Below are 14,180 nucleotides of genomic sequence, written 5' to 3'. Positions count from 1 at the left end.
GTTCCCCCTTGTCTTTCTTTTTGTAATTCCTTTTTCAGGATATCTTGTTTCTTCTCTCTCCTCTTCTTTCCTTCTTCCTTCATACACACACACACACACACTTGCTCACATAGAAACATAGAAACATAGAAATGACGGCAGAAGAAGACCAAATGGCCCATCCAGTCTGCCCAGCAAGCTTCCCTCATTTCTTCTCCCATACTTATCTGTTTCTCTTAGCTCTTGGTTCTAATTCCCTTCCACCCCCGCCATTAATGTAGAGAGCGGTGGAGGAGCTGCATCCAAGTGAAATATCTAGCTTGATTAGTTAGAGGTAGTAGGAGTAGTAACCGCCGCAATAAGCAAGCTACACCCATGCTTATTTGTTTTTACCCAGATTATGTTATACAGCCCTTATTGGTTGTTTATCTTCTCCCCTGCCGTTGAAGCAGGGAGCTATGCTGGATATGCGTGAGGTATCAGTTTTTTTCTTCTCCCCTGCCGTTGAAGCAGAGAGCTATGCTGGATATGCATCGAAAGTGAAGTATCAGGCACATTTGGTTTGGGGTAGTAACCGCCGTGACAAGCCAGCTACTCCCCGCTTTGTGAGTGTGAATCCTTTTTTCTTCTCCCCTGCCGTTGAAGTTATGCTGGATATGCGTGAAGTATCAGTTTTTCTTTTCCCCTGCCGTTGAAGCAGAGAGCTATGCTGGAAATTCGTGATGTATCAGTCTTTCTCCCATGCCGTTGAAGCAGAGAGCCATGCTGGATATGCGTCGAGAGTGAAGTATCAGGTACATTTGGTTTGGGGTAGTAACCGCCGTAACAAGCCAGCTACTCCCCGCTTTGTGAGTGCGAACCCTTTTTTCTTCTCCCCTGCCGTTTAAGCAGAGAGCTCTGCTGGATGTGTGAAGTAACAGTTTTTCTTTTCCCCTGCTGTTGAAGCAGAGAACTATGCTGGATATGCATTGAAAGTGAAGTATAAGAATGGAGTGATCAAGCTAGTTGAAAGGCATCAGGAATAGAGGAAGGTGGAGGTAGTAATTTGGATATTTGGTTTGGGGTAGTAACCGCCGTAACAAGCCAGCTACTCCCGTCTTTGTGAGTGCAAATCCTTTTTTCCACATTTCCTCTTGCTGTTGAATCTTAGAGTGATGTTGGAGTCACAGTAACCATGTGTATGTTTATTGACTAAGGGTATTGTCTCCAGGCAGTAGCCATCATTCTGGCGAATCACCCACTCTTCATTGGCGGCCTCTTGACTTTATGGATCCACAGTGTTTATCCCACGCCCCTTTGAAGTCCTTCACAGTTCTGGTCTTCACCACTTCCTCCGGAAGGGCATTCCAGGCATCCACCACCCTCTCCGTGAAGAAATACTTCCTGACATTGGTTCTGAATCTTCCTCCCTGGAGCTTCAAATCGTGACCCCTGGTGCTGCTGATTTTTTTCTTATGGTAAAGGTTTGTCGTTGCCTTTGGATCATTAAAACCTTTCAAGTATCTGAAAGTCTGTATCATATCACCTCTGCTCCTCCTTTCCTCCAGGGTGTACATATTTAGATTCTTCAATCTCTCCTCGTACGTCATGCGATGAAGATCCTCCACCTTCCTGGTCGCCCTTCTCTGTACCGCTTCCATCTTGTCTTTGTCTTTTTGTAGATACGGTCTCCAGAACTGAACACAGTACTCCAGGTGAGGCCTCACCAAGGACCTGTACAAGGGAATAATCACTTCCCTTTTCTTACTCGATATTCCTCTCTCTATGCAGCCCAGCATTCTTCTGGCTTTTGCTATCGCCTTGTCGCATTGTTTCGCAGACTTCATATCATTAGACACTATCACCCCAAGGTCCCTCTCCTGCTCCGTGCACGTCAGCCTTTCCCCCCCCATCGAATACAGTTCATTCGGATTTCCGCTCCCCATATGCATGACTTTGCACTTCTTGGCATTGAATCTCAGCTGCCATATCTTCGACCACTCTTCCAGTTTCCTTAGATCCCGTCTCATTCTCTCCACTCCTTCCGGCGTGTCCACTCTGTTGCAGATCTTAGTGTCATCCGCAAAAAGACAAACCTTACCTTCTATCCCGTCCGCAATGTCGCTCACAAAGATATTGAACAGGACCGGTCCCAACACCGATCCTTGCGGTACACCACTTAAAAACCGCTCTCTCTTCAGAGAAGGTTCCGTTTACCATCACACATTGTCTTCTGTCCGTCAACCAATTTGCAATCCAGGTCACCACCTTGTCACTCACTCCCAAGCTTCTCGTTTTATTCACCAGTCTCCTGTGCGGAACCGTATCAAAAGCTTTGCTGAAATCCAAGTATATGACATCGAGCGCTCTTCCTTGGTCCAATTCCTTGGTTACCCAGTCAAAAAAGTCAATCAGATTTGTCTGACAGGATCTTCCCCTGGTGAATCCATGTTGCCTCTGGTCCATCAATTCTCCGGACTGTAGATAGTTCACTATTCTCTCTTTCAGCAGAGACTCCATTACTTTTCCCACCACCGAAGTGAGGCTAACCGGCCTGTGGTTGCCAGCCTCCTCCCTGTTCCCACTCTTGTGAAGCGGGACCACCACCGCTCTTCTCCAGTCTCTCGGCACCACTCCCGTTTCTAGGGATCTATTGAACAGGTCACACAGCGGACCCACCAGAACATCTCTGAGCTCCCTCAATATCCTTGGATGAATCCCATCAGGCCCCATGGCTTTGTCCACTTTCAGGTTCTTTAGCTCTTCCCACACATTTTCTACTGTAAAAGGATTTTCATCTATTCCACTTCCCTCCAGTTTCTTGTTGTGTAGAGATGGTCCTTCTCCAGGGTCTTCTTTAGTGAACACAGAGCTGAAGTATTCGTTTAATATTTCTGCCATTTCTTCGTCTGTCTCCACACATTTATCATTACCACCTTTCAATTTTACTATACCACTTTGGACCTTTCTCTTTTCGCTGATGTATCTGAAAAATGTTTTGTCACCATTTTTTATCTCCTTGGCAATCCTCTCTTCTGCTTGATTTTTTGCCAACTTGATTGTTTTCTTCGTCTCCCTCAGTTGATACAAATATTCTTCTTTGTGCTCCTCCCTTTGGGATCCTTTATATTTCTTGAATGCTGTTCTTTTAGCTTTAATTTTGTCAGCCACCTCCTTTGAGAACCAGATAGGTTTCAATTTTCTTTTGCTTTTCTTTATGTTTCTAACATATAGAGCAGTTGCCTTGGTGATTGCTCCTTTTAGATTGGTCCACTGCTGATCCACATCTCTCTCGTTCTCCCATCCTTTAAGTTCTTCCTCCAGGTACTTTCCCATTTCCTCCCTTCCTCCAGGTACTTTCCCATTTCCTCCCTTCTCTTGCATGCTTCTCTCTCACATACACACAAGCTCCCACTCCCACAAACTCTCTCTCACATGCAGGCTCCCATTCCATCTCACAGACACAAGCTCTCACTTGTACATTCTCTTTCACACACAGGTTCACATTCCCATACAAACACACAGGCTCACACACACAGGTTCTCATTCTCACAAGAAGGCTGCCACTCCCACACGAACAGAGGCTCCTACTCTTATGCTCTCACATGCAGGCTCCTACTACCACACATACGTGCTCCCCCCCCCACACACACACATAAGGTTTCACTCCTACATGTTCTCTCTCATATACACTCTCCCAGGAAGTCTCCCATTCACACTCCCGTCCCATCCCACAGCAGGCTCCCATTCACAACTCACCCCTCCATGGCAGCCTCCCATTCACCTCCCCCATTCATACCAACACACCCGAGGCAGCCTCCCATTTACACCTCCCCCCCCCACGAGATTAGCATAGAGCATGTGGTAGATGCAAGAGTTTGGAATTCTGTGGGGCCGGCACATGGTTACTGTTACATGGTTATTGATTGTTTTATCTACTGGTTGAAATACTCAAATAACTAATTTATTGAACTTACTTGGTTATATCCTCTACTTTCTGTCATAACTTTGATATCCCTGTCTCTCTTTGCATCCCCGGTTCTTCCCACCCTAGTTTTTATGTAACTTCATCTCTTTTGTTAACTATTCGATGTAAACTGGCATGATGATCGCACAAATGTCGGTAGATAAAAACTTTAAATAAATAAATAAATGAGGAGTAGTCAACCGGGCTCTCTCCTGGTGGGGTTCTCTTCTCAGCCGCCGGTGGGATGGTGTCCACTGGTGGCCTCTTGGGCCTCTACTTTCTTCAGCCGCCGGTGGGACTTTCAAAGGGGGTGGGGGCAATCATCTAAACAACACTGCATAATTTTGCTTTGATTATTGCAGGAAACCCGAGCTTAAAGCTTTATTTGGATAGTTTGATTATTAAGTCCTTTAAGGACTACTGATCTAAACTAACATTTAAAGTTTCAAGACAGAAGCTTGTCGGTGAAATATAGCCTAAAAGTGAAAAACCCTGCTCTTGACTGAAGATCAAAGCTTTTTAAAGCCATAAGATTTCTTAAATTTTGCTAACCAAATGGAAACAAATGCAAATGAGAATTATGAAAGAAAAGACTCCACTGACTTCCTTAAGGCTACACTGACATAAGAGGACACACCTCAGAGTCTGCCCAGCATACAATGAGCTACTGAAAACATACATACAGTGTTACTTCTGAAAACATCAGCTGTGGACAAAGGCATCCTTCATTAACTCAAGACTCAAAAAGCATTTCTGTAAGCCTACAAATGTCTGCATTTCTAGGAAAACAGAGGAGTTCTGCCAGAAAGGACCTACTCCCTAAAGCAAACATTCAAACAAATTCTCCAGAACAAGGTCTGCCTTCTTTCTCAGCCCACAAAGGCCAGCGTTTCCTTTCCACTGACTATGCATTAATAGGTTGCCCCATTTCCTCTCAAGCACTTTGCTATCATACCCACACGAGCAAAAGGTCTATTTGCAATGAGATGTTTTCACACCAGCAAGTGAAGCACTAATTGCCAAACCTAGGGGAGACATGTCCAAGTCCTTCACCACTAATCCCATCTTCTAGTGCATCTAACACTCTTCATGAGCGATGGAACTTTCTACCTCTTCTAAGTACTTAAATAAGCACTAGTCCTTATTCCTCAATTGTATTATGTTCTTAGTTAACTGCCCTCTTAGGCCTCTCTTTCCAGCTGCTTAAGCTTCCAAGTTTCCTCTCCTTGTTGAATGTAACTTTGCTTCTTCTGTTTATATGATTGTTTTTGTTACAATTTACCCAGTTCGATGTAAACCGATCTGATATGGTTATTTAACCATGAAGGTCGGTATAGAAAAGTGTTAAATAAATAAATAAATCTCAGAATAAGAGCTGGATGCCCCTTGCCTTTACAGACCTCCTCCTAGCAGTACATTAAATGGACCCCATGTTGCAGATGTGTCCAGTGACTGAGACTAGTGATTGAGATCATAAACCCAGTCTGTAATCCAGGCATTCCCCCCATGAACTGCATTTGTTGAATTGTGATCAGCAAACATACAAACTCACTAAACCATGGAAAACTAAGGAAACTCCCCATTATTTCAGGAGCTCTTCCTCAAGCCAGTCTTCAGTCTTTCTGCAGAGAGTGACAGCTCTTATGGTGGCTTTATTGAGGTCTACCCTTACTGATCCCTTGACTGTTTCTTTGTATCTAGACCTGGGACATCTTTGTGTTAGTTAGTGCTGTTCAAAGAAATACCCTCAGATATTCGACATACCGCTAAAGGTTCTTGCTGTCATCGTATATCCCTGTAACTCAGTCAGCAACATTAGTTGTGATTCAAGAAGACCGCACACGGCTGGGTTCTCAAGATCTGAAAATGTAGGCGTGGAGCCGTCACTCACGCCCTCTCTTACCTGCTGCTTGTTGCCTCTTCGGGTGAGCATGACGAACGGCATGGTGTCTGCAGATTCGGGATCCCCCTCCCCGCTGCCCAGAGGAGGGCCTTTCTTCAGCTGGCTCTTCAAGTGCAGGGGAATGGCAACGTCCAGCTGGTGCACTTTCACAGACTCCCCGCTGCGTTGCTGAGGGGGCAAACACAGCGCAGTCTGAAGCATCTTCCATTTCGGACAAACTCGAAAGATGACAAAAATCACAAAACCTGCTACAAAATCAATTTCCTTATAACAATAAGTTTGAGTTCTTCTACTTTCAATACTTACTAACATTAGCTCCCAGTACGTACCCAGCTCAGTCCAGACTCCTGAGTTTTGCCTCCTTCCAGCAGATGGAGACAGTTTTGCAGGCGCCGCCTCTTAACCCGGTGAGCCACCTGCATCTCCTCAGTGTTTCTGTCTCCAGCAGATGGAGGTCGTGCAAAACCTGCTATTCTATATCTGATTTAAAAACCCCCCCAAAAAACAACACAGATTTTTGCTTTTAGACTTTTTGGATCAAGGTGCCTCCCAGGAGGTTGGCAGGTCCTGATGGGACCATCCCTCCTGGTGGCAGGCTAGAATGAGCAGGGCTTGGGGACCCCAAGTTTTCTCGGGGTCTCGGTGCCGGAAGTGACAGCCCATGGTCTGGCTCCCTCCCTCTTCAGCACTATTGACTGGGACACTGCTACCATTCTTCTTCAGGGAAGTACACATTTTTATTAAAGTTTATTCAAGTTTAAAATAAACAAAAAAAAAAACCAAACACCTGACTGAGGCGCTTGTTCATTGCGGGATCGCAGCGGCACTTCAGATCCTTTCCTCTCCAGGAGGCTTGTGGGGGGTGAGGAGTTTACTGTGGCTGTCTTCCTCCAGCCATGTGGGTATCCAGTGCTGAGAGCGAGATTCCCCAAAGGTCGATCATGGTGCGCTCCAGCCACTGCACAGCATGTGGTGAGCTGGGCACGCGGCTCTCTCATGCTGGGATGTGCTCCCGCTGCCTCCCTGGTGGAGAAGGCTCCTCGTGGGGATTGGAAATAGCCACTTTGCGGCAGCACGGTTCTTGTCAGCCTCAAGCTGCTTCAGGCAGCGCAACTGACCCGTCCCACTGAGCGCGGGAATGACAGCCATTTTGGAGAGACTGTTTCTGCTTGGGAGGATCATGCAGCTGGGGGAGAGAGATCTCCCTCCAATGCTGTCCTCAGCAGTTTCGAGCCCCGGGGGGAGGCATGGAGGGGCAGGAGGATGAGAAGCTGGATCCCTTGGAGGGGGAATGGGCAGGATTTTCCTTCCTTTTCTCTAGATTTCATCTTACTCTTGCAGCAGGCCTACATGGCCTGGGAGGCCAAAACGGTCTTATCCTTTTAAAAGCAGACCTTCTGGGAGCCCATCAAGTAAGAGATTCAAAGATCCGGATCCTGTGGGAGCCAATAAGATCTGAATGGTCAAGGCGCTGGGTGGACGTGGTGCGGCGGACGTCGTATCTTCAGAGGAGTCGGACCAAGGAGTGGCCCTCAATGACCCTCTTGAGGCTCCTATACCCACAGGCTCCCAAGGCCCTCAGGATGAGGGTTCGGAGAAGCCCCAGTCCTTGGAGGGTGATGACCCCAAGGTAGTGCGCCTTTTTCAGAGGGAAGAACTGGGTCCCCTCATTTGCTTGTGGAGTTGAGAATTACGGTTCCACAGGAGGAGCAAGACCAAGATAGAGTGGACCCGGTCATTGTGGGTCCAAGAGGTCCTACCACAAAGTTGCCTTTTCACAGAATGGTGAAGCAGTTGGTGGTCAGGAAGTGGGACACTCTGAATACTGGCCTGAAAGTCAGTAGGGCTATGGACAAGCTCTATCCCCTTCCAGAGGAGACTTTGGAACTCCTCAGAGTACCAAAGGAGGAAGCTTCGGTATCAGCGGTTACGAAGAGGACCAACATTCCAGTGCTTGGCGCGGCTGCTCTGAAGGACTTGCAGGATCAAAAGCTGGAAGTATATCTCAACAGGATCTTTGAGGTATCCGCTCTTGGCATTAGGTCGGCAGTATGCAGTAGCTTTATGCTCTGCAGAAGCTTGAGATGGGTGCAGCAATTACAGAATGCCATGATCTTGTTGCCCCAAGAAGTGGAACAAGCAGGGCATTTGGAAGCAGCAGTCGCCTATGGGGCAGATGCTCTATATGACCCCATTCATACTTCAAGAACTATGTTATCAGCGGTCTCCGCTAGAAGGCTCTTGTGGCTGCGCAACTGGTTAGCGGATGTTTCTTGAAAGGCACAGTTGGGAGCATTTCCTTTCAAGGGCAAATTGCTTTTTAGCGAGGCCCTGGAACAGCTCATCTGCCACTTGGGGGTAGAATAAGGCGCATAAGTTACCGGAAGATAAGCCGAAAGAGTCCAAGGGATTTCAACCAGTCTGTTCCCATTTTTGGAACCAGAGACGATTTAAACAGAACAGAGCTCCAAGCACTGGTCAGAAGCAGACCTCGGGGAGGTTGCAGCCTTGGTCCCAGTCCTTTTGGAACCAGAGGGTCAGTCGTGATGGCTCAGGCCTGGGATCCAGTGGACCCAAACCCTCACAATGAGGAAAGGCTGGCTCGCTCCCCAGTGCCAACAATCGGAGGTCGATTGACCTGTTTTATGGGGAGTGGGGTCAAAATCACGTCTGACCAGTGGGTTTTAAGTATAATAGAAAACAGCTACGCTTTAGAATTCGCTCAGCCTCTTCGAAACCTTTTCATGTCCTCTCCCTGTGAATCCCCAGCAAAGAAAGTTATCGTCTGCCAAACCATCCAAAGAATAAGGATGTTGGATGCCATTGTCACTATACCCCTGCAAGGGCGGGGGAAGGGAGGTTATTCCATTTATTTTGTGGTACCAAAAAAGGAAGGGACCTTTCGACCCATCCTAGACTTGCAGAAGATGAACATCGTGCTCAAGGTTCCCTGTTTCAGGATGGAAACTCTGAGATCGGTCATAGCAGCTGTCCAAAACGGAGAATTTCTGGCATTCATGGATTTAATGGAGGCGTATTTGCACATTGGGATAAGCGAGGATGATCAGCAATATTTGAGGTTCATGATTCTGGGGGAGCATTTTCAGTTTTGTGCTCTGCCCTTTGTTCTAGCCATAGCTTCGAGAACATTCACCAAAGTCACGGAAGAGGTGGCAGCAGCACTCACCTGTATTTGGATGACTGGCTCATTCGAGCGGTCTGAAGAGCTTTGCCTTCAGGCAGTGGACCTGGTATTATGCCACCTGAAGTCCTTGGGCTGGGTGGTGAATCTGACCAAGAGCCAGCTCTCGCTAACGCAGGTCTTGGAATTTATGGGCGCACACTTCGACACCTGCGTGAGGAAGGTTTTTCTCACGGAAGATCGAATTTCTAAATTGCAGTTGCAAGTTCAGAGGCTATTGGAGATCCAGGTTCCCATGGTCTGGGATTACTTGCAGGTCCTCGGATCCATGGCTTCCACCTCGGAGTTAGTCCCATGGGCATTTGGGAACATGCAACCACTTCAGACAGCCCTACTTTCCCAGTGGGATACGAAGTCGGAACAGTTTCACCTTCTCCTGCCGCTTTTGGAGTCTGCCCGATCCAGTCTGTTGTGGAGGCCTTGTCGGAATCTTGGTGACACCGATGCCAGCCTGTCTGGATGGGGAGCTGATCGCCAATTCCAGTTCGTACAGGGACAGTGGTCACCGGAGGAAGCGTCCTGGTCCATCAATTGTTTAGAGACAAGAGCAGTACGATTGGCTCTCCTGGAATTTCTCCCCCTCCTGCATAATTGCGCAGTCCGAGTCCTCTCGGATAATGTGACTATGATGGCCTACATCAACTGTCAGGGAGGAACCAAGAGCTCAGCGGTTGCTCTGAAAGCGGAAATGCTAATGCCCTGGCCTTGACAGCGGCGTTGCATATAGCAGGATCCGACAACACATAGGCGGATTTCCTCAGCCGACAGCAGCTGGATCCGGGACAGTGGAAATTATTGGAAGAAGCGATAAATCTCTTCTGGCGCAAGTGGGGTAAAACCTCATCTGGACCGGATGGCGACCAGGAGGAATGCCAAGGCACCGTGATTTTTCAGTCGCAGAAGAGTAGGGAGCAGAAGGGGTTGATGCTCTGGTACTGCCTTGGCCTCACGAGATTCTACTGTACATGTTTCCTCCGTGGCCCCTGGTGGGCAAGGTTGTAAGAAGAGTAGAGATTCAACCAGAAAGGGTGATTCTCATGGCGCCAGAGTGGCCAAGGAGGCCTTGGTTTGTGGATCTGATCAACTTGGCAGTGGACAGGCCTCTGAAGCTAGGTCTTCTGCATAACCTTCTGAGTCAAGGTCCTATATTTTCAGATCAAGTGGATTCGCTTTTGTCTTGTGGCTTGGCTTTAGAAAGGAGGAAATTAAGAGGGGTTACCCGGAGGACTTCATCTCTACCTTACTAAAAGCTTGAAAGATCTCTACTTCCTTGGTGTACGTCAGGGTTGGAAAGTTTTTGAGTCTTGGTATGCTGAGAGCAGTGTGGACATTTGGAAAAACGTCAGTGGTGCAGGCTCTAGCTTTTTTTTACAAAAAGGCCTTTCCTTTAGTTCCCTGAAGCTTCATGTCTTGGCTTTGGGATTGCTCGTTAGGCAAGGTCTGTGGGTTCACCCTAGCGGCGCACCTGGACGTTGTGCGTTTCCTCAGAGGAGCCAAACATTTGCGGCCCCCCCATTCGTAAGACTTGTCCTTCATGGCGTCTCAACCTCATCCTCAGGAGTTTGTGCGCCACGCCTTTTGAGCCTCTGAAGAGGGCTTCGGTTAAAGACCTCACTTTGAAGGTAGTTTTCCTGGTGGCTATTTGCTCTGCCAGGCGAATACAGCTGCAAGCCCTCTCATGCAGGGAATCTTTTCTCAGAGTTTCAGATTCTGGCATATCATTGTTTACCCCACTTGCGCCAGAAGAGAGTTATTGCTTCTTCCAATAATTCCCACTGTCCCGGATCCAGCTGCTGTCGGCTGAGGAAATCCTTTACTGAAGTTGGTGTCGGAGTTTCCCTTGAGTCAGTCAGTGCAGCTCTCAGCTTTTCCAAATTTGGAGGCTGGCTCACCTCATGCCAAGGAATTGCACCATTTGGACATCAGGAGAGCCTTGTTATGATACCTGGAGATCACTAACAGCTTTAGATTGTCGGATCACCTTTTCATACTCTGGAGTGGTGTCAAAAAGGGGCAGAAAGCTTCAAAGGCAACGATTGCAAGATGGTTGAAGGAAGCAATTTGTTCCACATACATATTGTTCTGGTTGTCCTATCCCAGAGGGATTAAGGGCTCATTCTACCCGTTCGCAGGCAGCCTCCTGGGTGGTGTCAGCTTGTGTCACTGCAAGAGATTTGTAGAGGGGCTACTTGGAAGTCTTTACATACCTTTACCAGACACTACCGGTTGGATGTCCACTTGTTGGACGTTGGTAATTTCGATGAAAGTGCCAGTCGAGTGGGACTCTTGTAGTCCTACCCCAGTTAGGGAAGCTTTGGGACATCCCAGGAGTCTGGACTGATCTGGGTATGTACAGGGAAAGGAAAATTGGTTCTTACTTGCCAATTTTCATTCCCGTAGTACCACAAATCAGTCCAGAGTTCTGCCCAATGGAAGGGGAAAGTACATGGAAAATCTGCTCGACCTGGTTATTTTATCAGGGGCGTAATTCTGAAGGATGGTACTAGTTTTCTCTGATCAATTGTTTTTATTAGTTACCCTGCTTGTTCTGATTAAGTTTTAGAGTAGGGCTTGGTTCAAAGTTTCTATTTTCTTTTTTTTATTTCCTGCTTGGGTACTGATTAATACTGAGGAGATGCAGGTAGCACAGTGGGTTAAGAGGCGGTGCCTACAAAACTTTCTCTGTCTCCATCTGCTGGAAGGGAGGCAAAACCCAGGACTCTGGACTGATCTGTGGTACTACAGGAATGAACATTAGTAGGCAAGAACCAATTTTCCTATACCAATTTTTTATATAGTTTCCATGTATACAGAGCTTGATATAATATGATTCATGTCCTAGCCCAAAGAGTTTATAATCTAAATTTGAGCAAAGGGAGGGTAAGCAACTTGCTCAATGTAAGATAATGACGAATATATCTGACCTGTGAGACCGAGCTGGCAGCACTCTGCTTTCAGTATTCCTCTAACCAAGATGGCTTAAAGAACCAGAAAAACTATGGCCCCAGTGTCTCTTTTTATTAGGGCCTAAAAAGGTGGATGACTGAGATGATGATTAGATGCTGGCTTAGCTTGTTTACTTGATATACTGCAAGGCTGCAGCTCCAGGACAGGCAAACTCTAAAAAAACCGAGAGCTCCTTTATGGAAAAGGAATGCAATCTCTGTACAGAAATTACTGTATTTTATTTCTTGCATCATCAAATTCTACTATAAAATAACTTTATAAAAAGTAGGTTGGCTCAGGACTATTATAAAAATGGGATGCCATAGTACTAACCAAGTGGACCAAGGTTTTACTGGTTTCTAGGTTCTGGAACAAGTCACAGGTGGGATCAGACGACATACTTTTGTCTTTAACACGTCTGATCTTCTAGTTGTGACACCCATCAACAAGGCTGGGGTGAAAGCTTCCATTAAACCGTGGCACAGGAAGTAAACAGCTTCAGTTTCACAGCCTGTTACAGGCCATCTCCAAAGGTGTTCTTATCCTGCACAGGATGTTGCAGCTGAAAATGTTCCAACTCGCTCTGAGTAAAAGGCACTGCTATTACCCTGGATGTGCGAGCAATTTTTGTGATATCACCCATGGATCTAGATACATTGTACTTCTGTCAGCTGGGCAAGGAAGAAGTATTTATCTATGTAATGACTTTCAAAAAAGTGTAATGTGAAGGCAGAAAGCCATAAAACTGGAGTTCTCTCTTCATTGTTTCCCATTTACCAAATACTGATCTTGAAAAGTCCCTAAACCTCCATCTGTTCACAGTTTAGACGAAACTCTTTGGGACAGGATACTGGCTTTTTTGTTTGTAATGTTGCGGTAAAAAATTAGTTTTAAATGCATACTGCACCCTTGGAAATTCTCCAGTACAGTGCCAGGTAAACAAATATCTCAATTTGTAAAATTCAGTATCCTAGGTTTTTAAATCGTATGCCTGATCGTCTGCTTTTGTCTTAACTTTGTGTTTTAACCAAGTCTCTCGTCCTGCATGTTTGTCTTATTAGACCGTAAGCTCTATTGAGCAGGGACTGTCTTTCTGTCTGTTTGTACAGTGCTGAGTATGTTGTTGGGTGTTATAAAAATGTTAAATAGTAGTAGTAGGATGAACAGATTAACTGTGTGGATACCTGCAGATTTTCCAGCACCATTTTGTCTAAAGCCTGGATAAAATCTTCATCTTCTGCACAGGGGACGTGTTTAATCCCGCCTCCTTTAATCATTACCTCCTAGGAGAAAACAGAAACCCCCCCTAGTTTCATTATTAGGCCATAAGAAACCTAACCAGAGATATCAGTTAGCTTGTATTTAGGGCACAATCTGTTATGGATACTTTAAATAAAAGATTTTTTTTGGGAGGGGAAAGTGAAACCCATGAGTCAGTGCATTCAAGGCACTTAATTACACATCCTCATAGTAAATAAAATCCTCTGGATTAAACAGACTATTGATCAATACATTTACTTTAATGAACTTATTTCTTTAAGGCTCTGAAAAGTTTATTTCATCAAGGATGAAAAAGGGGGAAAAAAAAAAGCAAGACTGCTATTTCTCAGGCAATGAGAGAACCCCTAATGTGAAGCAGAACCCGGAGCTGTGGCTTCTACCGGCAGCCCGTACAACCCCTCTGGGAGGCTCCTGTCCTGTGCTCCAACTCTTGGGGGTGAAGCTCGAGATGGAAAGCGAAATAAACCAGGCAGTGATGAAAGGACAGCAGTGAACATTTCTCTACATGGTGGCTGCTACACTGTATGAAAGAGACGTGGGAGAAAAGAATAAAAAGCAATGGAGGCTGTACCTGATGGATCCCTGAGGAAAGCTTCACAACACAATACGAAGCTACATGCAGAAAAGACGACCTTTTTACGCTGCGGGGTGTGTGTGAAATAGGAAATATGAAGTCACCCTTCAGAGTTAATGCACACAAAATTAGCATAGATGTGCATAAGTAGCTTGTAACTGCGCACATGCTATTTTAGATTTATCAAAAGCATGCGCATACGTTTGGTTTACATATGCAAATAAGCGGCATTCCAGGCAGGGCCAAGACTTATGCGCCCAAGTGGTTATTTTATTACAGGCTTCTGAGAGTACATCTGGCAACTTATCTGCACAATTTTACAGCAGCTAACCAGCGCAGTTGATAAACT

At 46.2% G+C, this 14,180-nt stretch overlaps 1 protein-coding gene across 3 annotated transcripts in view; it reads right to left on the bottom strand.

Annotated features, from left to right (window-relative positions):
• Positions 1 to 14,180, bottom strand: part of UPF2 (UPF2 regulator of nonsense mediated mRNA decay) — a 201,823-nt gene that overhangs the window by 27,549 nt on the left and 160,094 nt on the right. For all 3 annotated transcript variants that reach the window (XM_029616810.1, XM_029616809.1, XM_029616811.1), the window contains exons 19-20: positions 13,161 to 13,259; positions 5,829 to 5,996 (exon numbers count right to left, since the gene is read on the bottom strand). In XM_029616810.1, the coding sequence (XP_029472670.1) occupies positions 5,829 to 5,996; positions 13,161 to 13,259 (267 nt within the window). The remainder of the gene's footprint in view (positions 1 to 5,828; positions 5,997 to 13,160; positions 13,260 to 14,180) is intronic.

The sequence above is a fragment of the Rhinatrema bivittatum genome, chromosome 9 (assembly GCF_901001135.1).
Source record: "Rhinatrema bivittatum chromosome 9, aRhiBiv1.1, whole genome shotgun sequence".
Classification (NCBI taxonomy): domain Eukaryota; kingdom Metazoa; phylum Chordata; class Amphibia; order Gymnophiona; family Rhinatrematidae; genus Rhinatrema; species Rhinatrema bivittatum.
The sequence above is the reverse complement of the archived record's forward strand: the minus strand, read 5'-3'. Positions and strand labels throughout refer to the sequence as shown.